The 16,210-nt window shown below is 42.8% G+C and overlaps 1 protein-coding gene and 1 long non-coding RNA gene across 3 annotated transcripts; one reads left to right on the forward strand and one right to left on the reverse strand.

Moving 5' to 3' along the window:
- Window positions 1-1,679: 1,679 nt before the first annotated feature.
- Window positions 1,680-13,450, reverse strand: SFT2D2 (SFT2 domain containing 2). 2 transcript variants are annotated; one of them, XM_040596347.1, is made up of 8 exons: window positions 13,418-13,450; window positions 11,543-11,629; window positions 11,134-11,219; window positions 9,991-10,072; window positions 7,879-7,914; window positions 7,719-7,774; window positions 6,928-6,957; window positions 1,680-6,249 (listed from the first exon to the last, which is right to left on the reverse strand). In XM_040596347.1, the coding sequence occupies exons 1-8, from the start codon at window positions 13,433-13,435 to the stop codon at window positions 6,210-6,212; spliced, it is 435 nt and encodes a 144-aa protein (XP_040452281.1). In that variant the 5' UTR covers window positions 13,436-13,450; the 3' UTR covers window positions 1,680-6,209. The 2 variants fall into 2 exon arrangements, with proteins under 2 accessions (XP_040452281.1, XP_040452280.1); XM_040596346.1 differs by lacking the exon at window positions 13,418-13,450 and adding an exon at window positions 12,886-13,019.
- A 76-nt stretch (window positions 13,451-13,526) lies between these two features.
- LOC121089250 lies at window positions 13,527-15,575 on the forward strand. Its single transcript, XR_005828170.1, has 3 exons — window positions 13,527-15,005; window positions 15,057-15,058; window positions 15,233-15,575. It is a non-coding gene; the product is annotated as an uncharacterized LOC121089250 (long non-coding RNA).
- Window positions 15,576-16,210: the final 635 nt, after the last annotated feature.

Raw genomic sequence — 16,210 nt, forward strand, 5'->3', positions numbered from 1 at the left:
CCTCTCCTGACAGTCCTTGGAAACTAACCTTTTCAAAAAGACAAAATACAACCCCCTAGGTTTCTATATTACAGGAAGACAGGTTGCTGCTTCTATTTCAAATAAAACTTTGGAGTTTTCTGTAAGACAGGTTTCAGGTTAGTCAGCTTTGAGACAGGGCTTGCTTAGAACAATCTCACCCCCCCAAAAAAAAAAGTACTTAAAAACTGAATACAGCCTCCCACAGCACACAACTCTAGCCACCACCCTCGCAAAAAACGCAACTGCTTTGGCTTGCCCTGTCACTCGGAAGGCAGTTTAATGTGTTCTGAACAGCCCTGTTACACTGCCCATGGACATTAAAACCACAGCAAGCATTTGGATGTGTATTAGGCACAAACTTAGATAGATGTGCTTTCTAAAAGTTTAACCCTCCCCCCCAAGAACATTAAAATCATTGCCCCGATATCTAATTTTAACGCTGAAGTACTTGAGGCCTGAGCAACAGGCCCTGAGATAAAGTTGACCTCTAGATGAACCTGCCAACCGAACATTATATATGCTTAGTATCCTATCACCAGCAAAATACCCATGGTCATTTGCGAAAGACATAGCTTAGGGAAAATATAATCATTAACGAAGATATAGTGCATCCTTCCTTGCTTAGAGGCAGGTGGTCGAGGCCACAAACCAGCTGTTTGGCCTTGTTTGGAACCAGGAGGTTAAAACCCAGCAGATGAAGGAAACTCCCTCGGTTCCTCCCTGAGCCCTGGCCAGGCTGTGGGGGAACCTGAGAGAAGAAGAGTGAAACCAGATGGTTTTGCATTTGAAATTACGTAAGTTTATTCAACAGTGTAAAAGCTGGACCCTCTCACAGTGACTTTGGAGACCTCCCCTACGCGGGGACGTCCTGCACGGGACTGGCTCTCCAAATCCTCACTGCAACAGGGGCTCCCTACTGACCGCAGACCTGGATGATGGTAACATGTTAGGGCAATTGGTGATGTACCTTTCTTAATCACGACTGCTAACCTTAAGTAGTAATGATTAGGTGCATTACCTTGCTTATCTGTTTCATTGCTTGAATCAGGGTATTTGTAAGCTAATGCCTTATTTTCTGTATTAATTTGAAACAAACAGTAAACTAAGGTTATTTTCTTTATTGGTGTCTGTGTGCTATCTATTGACCCCACCAATTGGCAAAGCAAACACACATTCATAAATAGTTGGCTTTTTACTTCCAGTGTACATCAGTATTCAGAGTGTATTTATTCGACAAACAGAGCCAGATCATGTGGCTTCTTAATTCCAGTCTTTGCTGACAGAACAGTATCAGGAATTATTTGTGCTGTAGCATGGACTAAGCCACTACTTTGCTGGCACATCTAGGCTGACTCTTGAGGTAAATAAATAACTAGTAATAAAATTATCACCCCCACCTTCACAACTCTAATTGGGCAAACCAGTTGTCTGGGCGCACACAACGAACAATAAGAATTTGATTGAGCTGGAGAAGATGGTGGGTGAAACAGCTGCACAGCAGTGGTGACAAATTCGCAGTACCTGTATATACAGCAAAGGAAGTGAGGACAAGACAGTAACTCTTTTTTTTTTTTTTTTGAACAAAACAACCCACAGCAATTCCAGCATCATCTGGAGAATCAGCATTATTAAAAACTCCGTATTAACCATAACAGCAATTAATTTAATGCAACGACAACTTTATTGAAGAAAAAAACCCCAGCACTTTTAATATTTCACTTAATTACAGAGAAAGTTGGAAGTTAGGAAAAAAGATGTTTGTCAAAGTAGAAAACAGTGTAAAAACATACAAAAAGCACAACAGCAAATAGAATCAGTAACAGTAGAAAACATTGTGGAGAATTTCTGAGAGTTTGGGTTTTGTTTTACAAAACAAGTCCACAGCTGTTAAAAAAATATAGTGGTCCCATTACAGTGAGGCACGTGGTTTTAAGAAAAATATACCATTTCTGTGCTTTCTGTCTTACATGGTCAGTATTTGCTATGGTTGTTAAACATCAGTATATAAGACAAGCGTGTTTCAATGTCATCATCCTCCTCACTTTACAATAGCAACAGTGATCTTACTTCCTTTAATGTGACTAAGTACCAAAACTAAGCAAGAACCATTCTCAGACTCGGAGGCTCTTTCCATCTCATAGCACATAGCAAAAGGGGATGAGCTTCAAGTGCCCGCACTACTCCACAAGGCAATTCCCAGAACATGAGTTTCAGACCACATGTAAGCAACAGTGCCATGAGCCTCCAAATGCATTGCACGCCAGCTGCAATCTACCCACAAATCATGATCGATTCAAGCCTGCCATCTTACACCTAGCTGGAAGCCATCCCATAGCAGGGTCCCTATCTTCCTCCAAACTTGCGTATTTATTCACACACAAAGCTTACACCACTTCCTTTTTTAAAAAAACAATTTCTTCGAAGAATTTCAACTTGGTGCAGAAATTTCTTCCTTGGTTTTTGTAACAGTTCATGAACAATCTCATTACTGTAAATACTAAACAAGAGGAAATTGTTCACATCATCCCTGTGGAACCATCTCAGATAGCACCAGTATTCACAATGGACTTCATTGCATGAAACAGAGCAAATCTTTGAAGTAATGAAAAAAAAATCCCACATTTTTATGTGTAGAATCTCAGTACTTTGGGAACACATGACTACCACCCTCCTTACTTCCATTTCTACTGTATCTGGAAAGTCAACTGATCCCAGATATGCACATTTCATGCTAGAACTGTATGCTAGGGCTGCTTGGTTAAGGTTATGTTATCTGTACTGCAAAAAGTAAAAAAAGTGGATAGGCAAGTTGACCAACAGTGAGGCTGGGCAAAAAAACACTTTCTGGAAGAACATCAAAGCCTACCGAGATGGGCATCCAACATCATGCAAGTTTCTTTAGGAAAGTCAACCTTAAGTTAAGTGCTGTAGGCAACAGAGCAAGGACTTTGGGAAGGAAGGAGCTTTGCTATTTAAAACACAAACATCTCTATTTGCAGTACAGCACACACAACAAACATTCCTGCCTTGAAGGACACTAAGATAGAAAGCTAGAGAGGGCTTCAAAAATGCCCACCACGCTTCCTGCTGAGCAGATGACCAAAGCTGATGGTAACAAAACTTAACATAAAGTAGTATGAATGATGAAAAAAAGGTATGATGGTGTAATCTAATTCAGATTGGAACTGGTCACGAGAGGTTTACTCCCTGATTATGCAAAATCATATAAAGTATTTTAACAAAGTGGGAAAATCTTTTGCTGCTAAACTTGGCATCAGCTTGAACATAACTACTTATAAGCGACTAAGAATCTGAAGAGTTTTGTTGTGATAAAGAAGAGTTATTTTAAATCAAAACTGCTTGTAGATGAAATGATAAACCCTGAGTATGTTTCACATATTGGCAAGAATACAGTGAGTCTCTCCTCCTGTCTGACCTTCACAGGAACAGAATGCAACACCAAAGGGCAACATAAGCCCTAATTGCACTCTGGCAGTCCTTGTGTCTTTGCCACCTCTCCTTGGATTCCCTTTCTTTAATGGCACAACTGCTGAGCCTCACGTGCTATACAGTCAAATGAAGATTTGTTCTTCTCTCTTACTGAATAAAAAGCTGTGGAGTTGGAAAAGGAGGGGGAGTAAGGAAAAAAAATAATCCATCTAAGGTTATCCACTATATATTGGTAGTTTCCTAAATTTCTTACTTCCAAGTGGCTGTGCTCACAACAGTCAGCTAAAATGTTCCAGTTAGCTAGTATGCAAGCTGAAAAACTAATATTCAGCATACCCACTTCTAGTGTTCTAGAGGAACTGCTAGAGAGTCAGGGTGCCGCAGTCCTTCAGAAGCCAGTCAAGGAAGAAGCAAAAGATTTTTACTCCTAATCTGAAGTATTCAAAAAAAGAACAAAGTCAAATTCCATTATGTTGACTGCTGATGAGCCTGGAATGATGATCCAAGTTAACATAACTTCCTGGAGAGGGAAAGGAGGAATGTATGCTATACTTCTAGTGTTTTCCAGGAACATCAAAGTATGTTAAAACTAAATATTGGAATGCAGAAGGCATTAGGGTTGCATTTAAATTGCCCTCACACAAAGGAATTCCGTAAACATCATCAAAGTCCTAATAAAAGACTAGCACAGGTCCTTTGACAGATGTAAATTAGGTTTGAACCTGCTCCCTGGTAAAAGACACACATCAGTTTAGATACTTAGGTCAGTCAGAGGAAAGAAGTAGCAGTATTCTGTAATTCCCAGTCTCTCTTGGGCATTTAACAATCCTTCAAGGAAAGTAATAGTCAACCTAGTTATTCAACACTAATTTCCAAATTCTAGCAGGAAAAGAAAAAAGCACCAGGAACTGCATTTGATCATCCTGTGTAATGGATTCATCCCAACATCAGTGCCATATTTTCAAGGCAGCATTTTCCATTCAGATGCCTTTGTAACAGGAACTCTAGCCAGTTGGAATCCACTGAACGCCTGGTGAAATTTCCCTTTCATACCATCCTCAAAAGGTTGGTGTTTTGGTTTTTTTTTGTTTTTTTTTTTTTTTGAGAGGATCCTAACAGAAGGATGGTACTGTGCTTTATAAATTATCAGAAGGACACTTAGTTTAAGATTTTGAATTAACTCAGTTTCTAGTAGCTTTCTGGAAGCCACAGAATTACTTGGCTTCACTGTGGGTTTATGTTTTATTGCCAAGTATATCTAGGTCTTTCCTACATTGAAATCTTTGTAGTACAAGTCAGGGATATGTTTGCCATGCAAACAGAACGCTGTTACCTGGCTAAACTCCTGGTAGATGGAGGAAGAGAGACTTCAGTTCATGTTGGATAATCATCTTCATAGACACTGCCTCCAGCAAGACAGTTGGTAAGAGGAAAGGTGAAAGCAGTCAAACAGTATCTCACCCCGCAGAAGCGGGAACCTGTGCTTACAAACAACTAACCGCAGCAATGGTTTGGGGGTAAATGATTATACATATCTCAGAATATGAACAGAATATAGAGTAGCCTTGGAATTTGGATACCGACGTTCAGCATTTGTTTTGAGCTGGCAGCTAGACTGATACACGCTTTCTTTGACAAGACAGGCAACAGAAAATTGTACTTTCTCCTCAAAACAGTTGTTCTTCACTAGTGTATGCAAGAGCTTTAGGAGACACAAAACTGATCCCACTTACAAAAAAGAAGAAATGTTGTAGTTCTAACTTGTAAATAAGGTAAGAAGAAAACATCTTCTCCTTGGCCCAGACTGCTTAAACAATAGCCTGCTTTCACCTTATCAGAGTTAGTCCTGTGGGAAAGGACATACATAAATTCTGTCGTTGCTTACCTATCAGGCCCTCAGCTTTGCATGGCCCCTACGCTGCAGCTGGGAAGGAAGGGAAGCACCCTGCATCATGTGAAAAATTTCAGTTTTCTGCCTTTTATGTATTACCTTTAGCTGCAGGCAAGGCAAAGAATTCAGGTTCCTGACAGCTAAAAGATTCTATCAACCTTATTTTGCAAGTGCTTTTCCTACAGGAGTAAGTTATTATAGATGAAAATGTCCCTTTCATGTATTTTAAGGAAACACCACCAGTCTAAACTGAAAAGTAAATATTTCATTAAAGATGCAAACATTTCATACTTACTCCAAAATAGAATTAAAGTTTTTTGAAGTAAACCTAAAATTTTTCAAGAGGCATGAAAAGAATACCAGTATTCCATTATCCAAGGTAAACAGTGCAAAGATTAAGTGACATAAGGCTATTTGAAAACAAAAAACAAGTTGTCAGTAACAAATCAGTTGCCAACTGATTTTTTTTCTTGAAAAAAGAAATCCTCTAGACTGGCATAGTCCCATCAGAGTAGAGATCTCCATTTTACAAGCTTCATGTATTACTATGTTACTTTTGCAAAACCAAACAAATACATGACTTTATATAAAGAATTATCATAACAGATTCTGGATCTCCACCTAGTTTTTCTGCCAGATTGAACTTCATTTGACCACGAGCACCCTGTCCTACAGACACCATTGCTTACAAAACCAAGCAATTGCACACACTGGATTTAACACAAGGGGCTTCTAAACAAGCTGAAAGGCACATGTTGGAGACAGAAGTAGGAAAAATACACGCACAGTGATCTTAACGTAGCTCTACTATACTTCCTAGAACTTTGTGAAGCATCCAGTATTCCTCTCAGGACAGGCAGACTGAAACACATTTCTTCACAGCATCCCTACAGGCAGGAGAAAGAGGAAAAAAAGAAAAAACCAACACAGAGAGTCACCTCAGTTATGCTGCTTGATGAGACTCATTCCATGCTGCTGTCACACTGACACTGAGGACTTGAAAGATCAGCTGACCCTGTATTAATTGTGCTTACATAATTCACATGACTACAGGAATGCATTAGAGACAAGTGGATCTGCTCACCGTCCACCTGCCCAACTGCAGCAGAAATGACACCTGTCAGCCTGTGTTGAGGCAGTGCAACGAAGGGTGGGCGTGATGGAGCAGGGGAGAGAACTGCGTGCTCAAACACGTAACAGTGCTCAGGGGGGAGAACAGGGAAAAAATGAGGTACACAGAAGGTGTAAAAAATAGAAAAAAGGTACACTTGCCTAGTAGCATTTTGGACCAACATTTAGACATCCAAAGGTAAGCCTCAAGTTTAACACATGGTCAGCACGGTTACATATTTTTATGGGAAGCCCTCACATTTTGTTACATTTGTGTTCTCCCACTAGAGAATGTGCTTAGTTTCATGTTCAGATTTAACTACATGTATTTCCTCCCCCTAAGAAACCACCATGGAAAAACTTTTAAAGCAATACACTACAATGCTTCTATAAGCTAATCTTCTGTATCATTAAAGCTCAAGATGACAAAAAAGTAAGGGAGTAGGGAAGCTTACCTTGCAAACGGTATGAAGGAAATGCTGTACCTAAGAAGAAAAGATTTTTAAAGTTACTATTCATGTCAGATTTTATTAGTCACAAACAAGAACAACTCCTCTGATGCTCTAAACAGGTAACTGCAAAGATACACAACTAAAATGAAGCTCTGAGGTTGTGAGCAACAGGAATGAGTATCCTTGCAAGTCATCTTAGCCCAGCTGGGCTGTGAAACACTATAGCAAAACGGGGGGGGGCATGTTGTAGAAGTATTCTAACACAGTTCTCCTGCACCCGATATATTGATATATTTTTCATGCTTCAACACCTACAGGCAGGTAAGATTAGTCTTGAGTGCTGGCTAGATATTCATACCAGTTTCCATGCTGCTGCAACGTTACACAGAGCATATGTTAACTTAAAGAACACTGACAGTTCATTTGATTAGCATATCTGAGTCTTTGAATAAGACAAACTGCAGAAGAGGAATACCAGACAGTAAGCAACAAATTGATTTATAATGGAAAGAAAAAAAAAGTAGTTTTACTTGAAGCTCACAGAAATTAAACATGTTCAGAGGAGCTTCCCCCGGAAATGGAGCCCTGAGCTCCATCTCTAGAGGGATGGTCTGAGAGACCAAGACGCAGGAGTAAGTCAGCTCCTCACTGATGCATTGTCTTGCATCTAGGGGAACGGTGGGGTACAAATTCTTCTTCCCTCTAACTCATGCAAGGTCAAAATCCACTCACAATTCAGCTGCTGATGTTAGGTGTGATAGGCAATGGGAGTGTGCGGGGAGGAAATCACTTACCATGCCAAGGCAAAAAACTGTAAGATGCAGAAGAGGAGCGCAAGTCCTTTACCCCACTGAAGGAGGGGAGAAGAAACCCAGCAGACAGAGAAAACATTGTAAGAATCTTATTTTCAAAATACAGCCCAGTTATATATACATACAGGACACACATACTCACCCAGAAAGCAGCACACAGTGTTAGTATGAGACACAACTAGAAGAAAACAAACAATATATATTAAACACAGAAACAACTCCAGTTTTTACAGATATTGCAACACTATAATGAGTCCCTTCACACAGATTACATAATTTCATAGATGTATCCAATCCTGCATAAGAGTGTCCCTTATTTAAAATGCTCTCACTATTACATTCCTGAAGTGAATTAAAGCAATAAGAAGTATGAGCCCAATATCTACAGGAAATAATTTTACAGCCGCAAAAGACCAAGGGGAAGAGGTTCCTACAGCTCTTCTGCAACATCAGCAGGTCCCTGCTTCATCCCACACACTTCTTGGTGTCACAGGTATATACCACAGTTCATCATTTTGCAAGTAAGATCTTTCAGTTACAACTTTAATCTTTCTGCTTCTGTACAAGCCATATTTCCTGTTGATTCTCAAGGTTACCATGGGGTCGAAGTTATTTCTTTATTTCATTCTTATTAGTTAAAACTACAATTCACTTTCAAGAACTTTCAGCTATTGCTTAGTAGCTCTCCTGTTTAATATAGAGTCCAGCACAACCATTTAAACCAGCACTTTTTCTTTTCTTCAGAGTTGCACTCCGTATTTACTACCGTTAAAATCTCTGGGGGTACAAGGCAATTTTGGATTATTTTATGTTTTAACAGGAGCCTCCTTTTAAGTTTTTGTGTTCAATTTAAGACACAACAGCTCATTTAGCTACAACTGATGCTGATACTTGGTCTTCCTTCATCAACATCTAACAGCCTTTTGATACACATGTAACACTGTGCCACTAGAGATTATAACGCACGTTTTAATGCTTGAGTAAAAAAAAAATAATAAACAAATTAGCACTACATATTCAAGACAGCAAGACATGCATTGCCAAAGAAATCACACACCTCACCTCAGTCATGATTACTGAAGTTAAATGTAGTTTTTGCATTAGTTAAGGTGGTGATCTGGACATTGGTCTAAATACTACATCGTACCTCTAACAACTGGCTTTATTCCAGTTAACAACATTCCAAGCATTCTCCTGACTCCAGGCATCCTAAACGCATACAAAACAAACACACCAAGCAGGAGGCTTCTCGCTTGCTTCTGATCTGTGAGGATACACAGTCAGTTTCTCAAGCTCTTATCAGTTGCCTGCAGCCTCTCTGGTTGTTTTAAGTTAAAAGTTGTGTGAGTTAAAAGAGAAAATAGGAAGTGCTGATGCCAAGCAAACACTCTGAAGACATTCACACTGAAAGGAGGAGGACAGTGTCATGCAGCTTAAAGCACCTTCCAGATTTTAGACTCCAGGGGACAATGGGGAAGTCTAAGAGACAAAAAAACACATGCACTTTAAACAAGGAAGAGTCTGAAACTTAGCAGCAACTTTCACACACGCTCACACACCCACCCAGTAGAAGGTTGGCTACCATTCCTATCTTCTGAAAATAAAAATAATTCCAAGGGCTGACTTCAGTTGAATGTTGAGTTTGCAGTTTCATTGTGTCACATGAGTTTCAAAACCTGAAGCTATCAGCCAGCTGGGATGATTTCTGTATTTTTAATGCAAGATGACCAAGGCATAGAGATTTCCCAGTCGCTTTCTCAGGGAACGATTATTTAAATTGAGGTAGAAATACCTGCACAGCTCTTTAAAGCAAATCAGATAGAATAAAAAAAGACAAAATTATGCAAAATAGAAGGCCTAAAAACTTCTGTAGTACAACTTTTAAAAAACTAGTTTCCCACCTTTCAAGCAACATGTACATATCATGTTGTGACCTCAAGCACCCTAAAAAAGCATGTGCATGGTTCACACACCAGGCACAGACCCTTAATGCTGATTTAACATAACAACCTGGCCCCGGCTCAGTCTTTCATAATAGGAAAGTGGTTTTCTGGTGCTACACATACCTTTCCACTACAGCAGATGTGCAGGATATTTGATGTTTTAAGAGAAAAAAACCAAAAAACAAACCAACAAACCAAACCACCCACCCACCTACCCACCCTGAGACATAGATCAATGTATATGAAAGGACTTTACAATGGGAATTGCGTACAGGTTAGCAGGAGTTCAACCTGATTCCTTTGATACTTACTAGCATAACAATAGTAGCAATCAAACGTGTAGGCTCAAACATCCTTTTCAACTGTTGCATTGGTCCCATAAGAAAAAGAGTGCTTTGGAGGAGGAAAAAAAAAAAAGATTAAGACAGAGAGTAGAAAGGCAAAAGTGTAACTAATTAAGGTCCCTCATTAAGGGGGGGGTATTTTATTCAATCGCTGTGATGTGGGGCATCAGTACACTATGTTGTTAGGGTAATCAGTGCTGCGTAACAAAAGAAACAAAGAAACAGGACATACAAGACAAAATCCATCCCTGCTTTTCTCTGTGTAAGGTATTTATTCTATGATTTTATTCACACTTGTTCAGTTACAACTAACATAAGCAGAGCAGAACTGTCAAGCCGGAAGCATGGTTCAAGGTCAGCTTCAATGAGATCATTCTTGACAGGTGCTTTTTTAACCTGCTCTTGAAAAACTCCAGCCACAGCGGCTCTGCATGGATTGACAGGTCACCCAGCTAAATTCCTCTACATAAAGGGCTGTTTTCAGGCCTGGATCCCTTAGCAGATCTGCAGCCCTCATTTAGAGCCCTACTGATTGATACTGCATGAACAAGGTGAAAGTTTTACCTAAGGTGATATTGCTGCCTCATCACTATGGTATTTCTAATTCCATTCCTTGTGCTTTGTGACATCTTGTTAAGTTTCCTCAGTCACAGAAGTTTATGCCTCTGACAAAATTAAGGGGGCTACGTTTCAGCACCCTGAATGGCCATGACGGCTTTTCAAACACACCTGCCCTGACAGCCAGCCTGCCCAAATATATTCACCAAAACACACAGAAAATACAAAATGGCAAACAATTTTTTTTTATCTTGGGGGGGGAACCAACAAAATCAAAAAACTTCCATGTTCAAAACATGAGTTTGATTCTTCTTTACTAATAAGTAACTTTTATCTTGAATGCATTACTAACAACAATAAACAAAATAAAAGGTTTCTTTACTGTTTCAGGGCACTTCTGGGGAAATGCTGATATTCAGCAACAAGAGAATGATCTACATCATCAAGCCTTCTCACACAAATGCAACAGCTTGTACCACTTATGCAGCTTCACCTATCACTGTGCCTTAGTTTCACATCTTTATTAGGGAACTAATATATAAAGATTGTTACCTCCCAATAGACGCAATATTCCCCAGCGTATAAAATACTGCAAAGAGTATCAGCCCTTTCTTTGGTACCCATAGCAGACAAGTACCCTAGAAAGAAACGAACGGGGTGGGGGGGGAATAGAATTAATATTTTTTTACATTGCAAAAGACATATATGCAAGAAATGTCGCAACACAAGAGAAATCTTAGGAAAGCTTAAACCCAAATTGCAGAATCACATGCACGCAAAAGTAAATTGCATTTATTGGCATTCTTGTTAGCAGTTAGTGCATTGCATCGCATCCAATAAACTGAGTTAGATGCCTTCCCAGAGGCTCAAAAATTAATTAATAAATAAAGCAACAGCATACAGCAAGGCTGTAATTACTGAAGCTCAAAGATCATGGAAATACGGCAAAAAAAGTCCTTACCAAGAGCGAGCACAGGCACCCTATTGCAAAACACGCAATGAAGCCTTTCACTCGGGTGCCCCAGCCTAACGAAGTCGCATCAATAACCTAGAAACGAGGAGGAAAACAAAGAGGGCGAGTAACGATGTAGTAACGGCTCTCGCCACTCGGGCAGCCCGTGACTCGTCCCCGGGACACCGAGCCGTGCCCCCCCGCAGGGCCTGCCCTGCCCCGCCGGACCGGACCAGACCAGACCCCCCTCTCCCCGCCGGACCAGAGCCCCCACTCCCCGCCGGACCGCCCCCCCCCCCGCCAGCACCGGCGGCGGGGGTCGCGGGGTTGATTGTTCGGGGGGGGGGGGGGGGGGGGGGGGGAGTAGAGGGGTCGGGGGGTACAGGGGGTCGTGGGGGGAGGCTCCCCCCTGCCACTCCTGCGCCGCCGCTTCCCGGGCTGGCTCCAAGCCGCCTCCCGGCCCGAGCCCCCGCGGGAGACCCGGCCGCCCCCTCCCATAATGAGCTGAATAACGAACTACGTACGATTTATTTAAAAAAAACCAACGTGCCCGCGCTCGTGTTTGTCTAAAGGTTGAAAAACATCCGGAGACCCTTATTGCTGACTTTAGGATGTACTAAATCAGAGACCCTCAATGCTGACCTGAGGGTGTCGTTCTTGAACCGATGACATAAAGAATGTGCTAATCACCCAGGCCTTAGATTTCTGTTATCTTTAAAGATCTGGTCCCAAGTTGTTGTTTGTACAACGGGACAGGGAATTTAAATCATGGTCACCGGTCTATCGAGAAACAGAGTCCGCGCAGACACAAAAGGTAAAAAGTTCATCAGAGGAAGACTCATGATCTCCATCTTGAAGACCCCCGGACGACCACTCCTCAAGGACATTACGCAAGTGCGAGATATGTTAAGGAGTTCCCGGAATTGTAAACAATTACGTAAATGATTCCCCGAAAAGTTAATGAATAGTCATGAGTGACTTGTATAAAGAGGGGGCTGAACGGTCCCCTGGGGGTGCACGCCTCGGTGGAGCGATCCCCGCGCCCCCAGCGCTGCCCAATAACGACCCTCCGCTCGCTCGCGCACAGGTGAAGCGATTCCTCCGCTCCGCGCCCAGCAGCCAGGGCCCCCCCGGCCGGCGGGCACGGGGGCCTTTAGCTGCAGGCGGAAAATGGGGAGCGCGGCTCAGCCGGAACCCGACGGCGCTCGCCCGGGCCCCGGCGGCACAAGGGCGGGCCGAGGCGGCACAGGCCGGTCCCGCCGCCGAGCCGAGCCGCGCTGAGGGGCGGCGCAGGCCCCCCCGCCGGCCGGGCCCCGGCAGGGAGGCGGAGCGCACGGCGAGCGGCGCGTTACCTCAGCCAGGCCGCTCGGCTCCTCCGCGTCGCGGCCGCTCAGCACCCGCTTCAGCTTGTCCATGGCCCCGGGCCCGGCCCCGCGGCTCTGCCCCGCGCCCGGCCTGGCCGCTCCTCCCCGCCCCCGGAACTCTGGGCCCCGGCACGCACCTGCGCCCGGCAGGTAGGCGAGGGCCGGCGGCGGCGCGCAGGCTGCCGGGGGCTGTAGTCCGCCGGGCGGGGCCGCTCCCCCGCGGAGATGGCCGGGACCCGCCGCCTCCGGGACTTGAGAAGCGGTGAGTCCCCCGGGGGGGGGCGGGCGGGGGGCAGCGCTGTGCCGGCCGGCCCCTCGCCCTCAGCCCCGGGGCGCAGCGGGGCCCGTGCCCACCCCCGGGTGCTCCAGCCGCCCCGCGGCCGCTTCCCGGGAGCGGGGGCACCGGCCCCAGCGCCGCAAACCTCCCGCAGGGGTGGCGGCCGGACAGAGCAGCCCGGCGAACCGAGGTTGGCCTCTCCACAGTAATTTATGGGTTTGGGTGTTTTAAGAGAGAGCAAACCTTCTCCAAGTCTGCCATCGCTCACCCTTCCGAGCACTGGACAGCTGACATCCAAACTGTCCTGCTGTTCTCCAGACAATGAAGTCCACACCCTCTGCCAGTTTTACTTCTCTAGTTGTATCCTACCTCCTCCCACCCGTTTTGCATCCATTACATGGCAATAACGAAGCTCATAGAAATAATAACACGTATTTCATTTTCCTCCCACTACTGGGGCTCTTTCCCTGTTCTGAGAAGGTCTCGCTTTATTTTCATAACTACCTGGAGTGATCTGGTGAAAGGCAAAGGCACACGGACCCAACATCTTAGTAGCATGCACAATTCAGCACCACGAGCAGTTATTTTAGTTTATTTTGCTCAGATAAAAACAGAACTATAAAATGTTTGGTACATTTTATTTAGCAACATACAGGAAAGAATATAAATTGTCACATGTTAAACTTGCCACAAAACAGCTGGAGAATCACCCCACTCCCTCCCCCTCAAGTTACGTTATCCGTAGTGGTACTTCTCTGTGGAAAATTTGTACCAGAGAGCTTACGGTGTACCGGTTTATGCTGCTGCTTCTTGGTAATGTGTGGTGTGAGACAGTCACAAAGTGCTCCACGTTTTACTTTGTAGTAACTGTAACTTCCTAAACACACTCTTGTGATTCCCCGAACACCCGTTCTACTGAAACACAGAGCACCCACAACAGATGGGTATCACATAGCTATAGAGTCAGGATTCAAGTCCATTCAAGACAACTGTATCAACAGGTCACAGATCAGTGTGTGTGATGGACAAGATAAAATACACAGTATAAGCTAAACATGCAGAGCACCTTCTCAACCGTAGGTGTCCATGCTGCCAGTTCCCCCCCAACTATACTTTAGCCCAATGGAGCTCAATGTTATTAGCATCACTGAATGTTATTAGCATCACTGACCAAACTGAAATCACAACTGTAATTAATGAATGCAGATACAGGTTCATGCTAGCACTACATCAGCTCTCCTCTCAATCACTACCAGCTTTAAAGTGTGTTTTTGTAAGCCTTTAAGGCGTTTAAAAGAATATATGCTCAGAGTAAAAGAAATGCCATGACTGGCTTCTCTTCACCCCCCATTTGTTGTTCCCTTCCTTTTCACTCTCTCCCCATATCCCTCTATCACTGGAGTGGACCTAAATAATTTTCTGTTACCAAATTAAATTTGATCACTTCCATGCTGTAATCATTTGCAGCCCCTTCTTCATCCTGACACTAAAATCTTTAGGAAAGAAGTGCAGGAAGAAAGATGAAAAAAGCCAACAGAATTCAGGACTGTAATGGGGAATAGAGGACCTCACCTCTAATTCAAAGTGGCTGTAAATTTGCTTACCCAGATCATGTCTGGCTGATAATAAATTCTTTCAGAGAGTGTTTAATTTCAGTTCTCTTCACTCATCTGATCCTATGGAGTCATAGGATTTTTTTGCAGTAATCCCTTCCAAAGGATTCCAAAGATAAGGCTGCAGGTGTAGTCAGGAAAAAAAAAAAAAAAAAACCAAAGAAAGATATTCTAATCAATAAAGTTTTACAAAATAATCCTCACAGACCCTCAGTGAGGTAGGCATGTATTAACTCTAATTTTTACATACAGGGAACTGAGGCACAGAGAAGTGACTTCCTTGTGGTCTGAGTAAATCAGTGACGTAGGAAAAGCTGCCCTACAATCTTATGATTAATTCATTACACCAGGCTGCCTCAAATAAAAGTGAAAGAGTGTAGTGTTTGTTTTTAATTAAGAAACCAGTCACTCAGATGGCAGTACACTTTTTTTCTAAAAACCTCAGGCTCTTCTCCAAGTGAAAACCATTTCTCAAAAGACCTGGTTAAATACCAGGTTTTGAGGTGGGTTGTTTCTATTAAGCCATGCAGTGTAGAATATGAAGACTTTAAAACAAAAATTCCAAGACATCAGAATGTGTACACATTCTTATCTGCTATCACCTTAAACCACAAGGCCTACTTTTCGCTACAGTCCTTTGCTTCTTGCACTTCACTGAGCATGAGCAGTAAACCTAGACAAGTCTGTTTAGCTCCCTCACTTAGGCCAAACCATTAATTTAGGATTTCCAAAATCAATATAAATTTTTGAAGTTTAATCTACAAAGTGTTGAGTTAAAACCATAACTATACATAGATGACTATAGATCACTTCTATTAATACCAGAACTTAACAAATTTTAAAAATAAACCAAGATGATTTATCTGGAATATGTTAGCAACCTTTTAACGGTATATAGGATCTTGTTTCTCAAACTGCAAATACCAGCATCCTTTAGGGAAGCAACCCTTTAGGGATTAAGAGACTAAACACCCCTCTCTTCCCCAGCCTTAAGCCACACTTCTATGTAGCAATTTGACCGTCAGGGCAGTACAACCATCATACATGGGCATCATCCGCGCGATGTCCAACAGGAGGGCAATGCAGTACAATGCATTTGCAAGATTATGTGACTGTAGCAGCATACAGACCACAAGCAATGGTCTCCAGAACTGCTCAGAGAAATCTGGCTGACATCAGATTAGTATTTGTGAAGAGACATAGCTATCAGTGTGTGCCTCTGTTAGCCTCCAGGTTTAATCCTGCTCTGGAGTTACTGCCTCACAAATAAGGTAATTTTACCTTTATATAGTGTCAAACAATTGCAATTATTTTTTTCTTTTCCTCCTTAAATCTACCTTCAGATGAAATAAGAATGATCTTAAGTTAGAGTCTGGATCAGAGACTCCAAAAAGTAACTTAGTTGGTTACCAGCTCACAGTAG

Source organism: Falco naumanni, chromosome 5 (assembly GCF_017639655.2).
Source record: "Falco naumanni isolate bFalNau1 chromosome 5, bFalNau1.pat, whole genome shotgun sequence".
NCBI lineage: Eukaryota > Metazoa > Chordata > Aves > Falconiformes > Falconidae > Falco > Falco naumanni.

Excerpts from the sequence above, each read along its gene's own strand:
- SFT2D2 (XM_040596346.1), bottom strand. The coding sequence starts at position 12,948 with ATGGACAAGCTGAAGCGGGTGCTGAGCGGCCGCGACGCGGAGGAGCCG. Across the intron at positions 11,630-12,885 it reads AGCCGAGCGGCCTGGCTGAG|GTTATTGATGCGACTTCGTT; the intron begins GTAACGCGCCGC and ends CCTCGTTTCTAG. Across the intron at positions 6,250-6,927 it reads TCCTTCATACCGTTTGCAAG|GGATGCTGTGAAGAAATGTG; the intron begins GTAAGCTTCCCT and ends TCCTGCCTGTAG.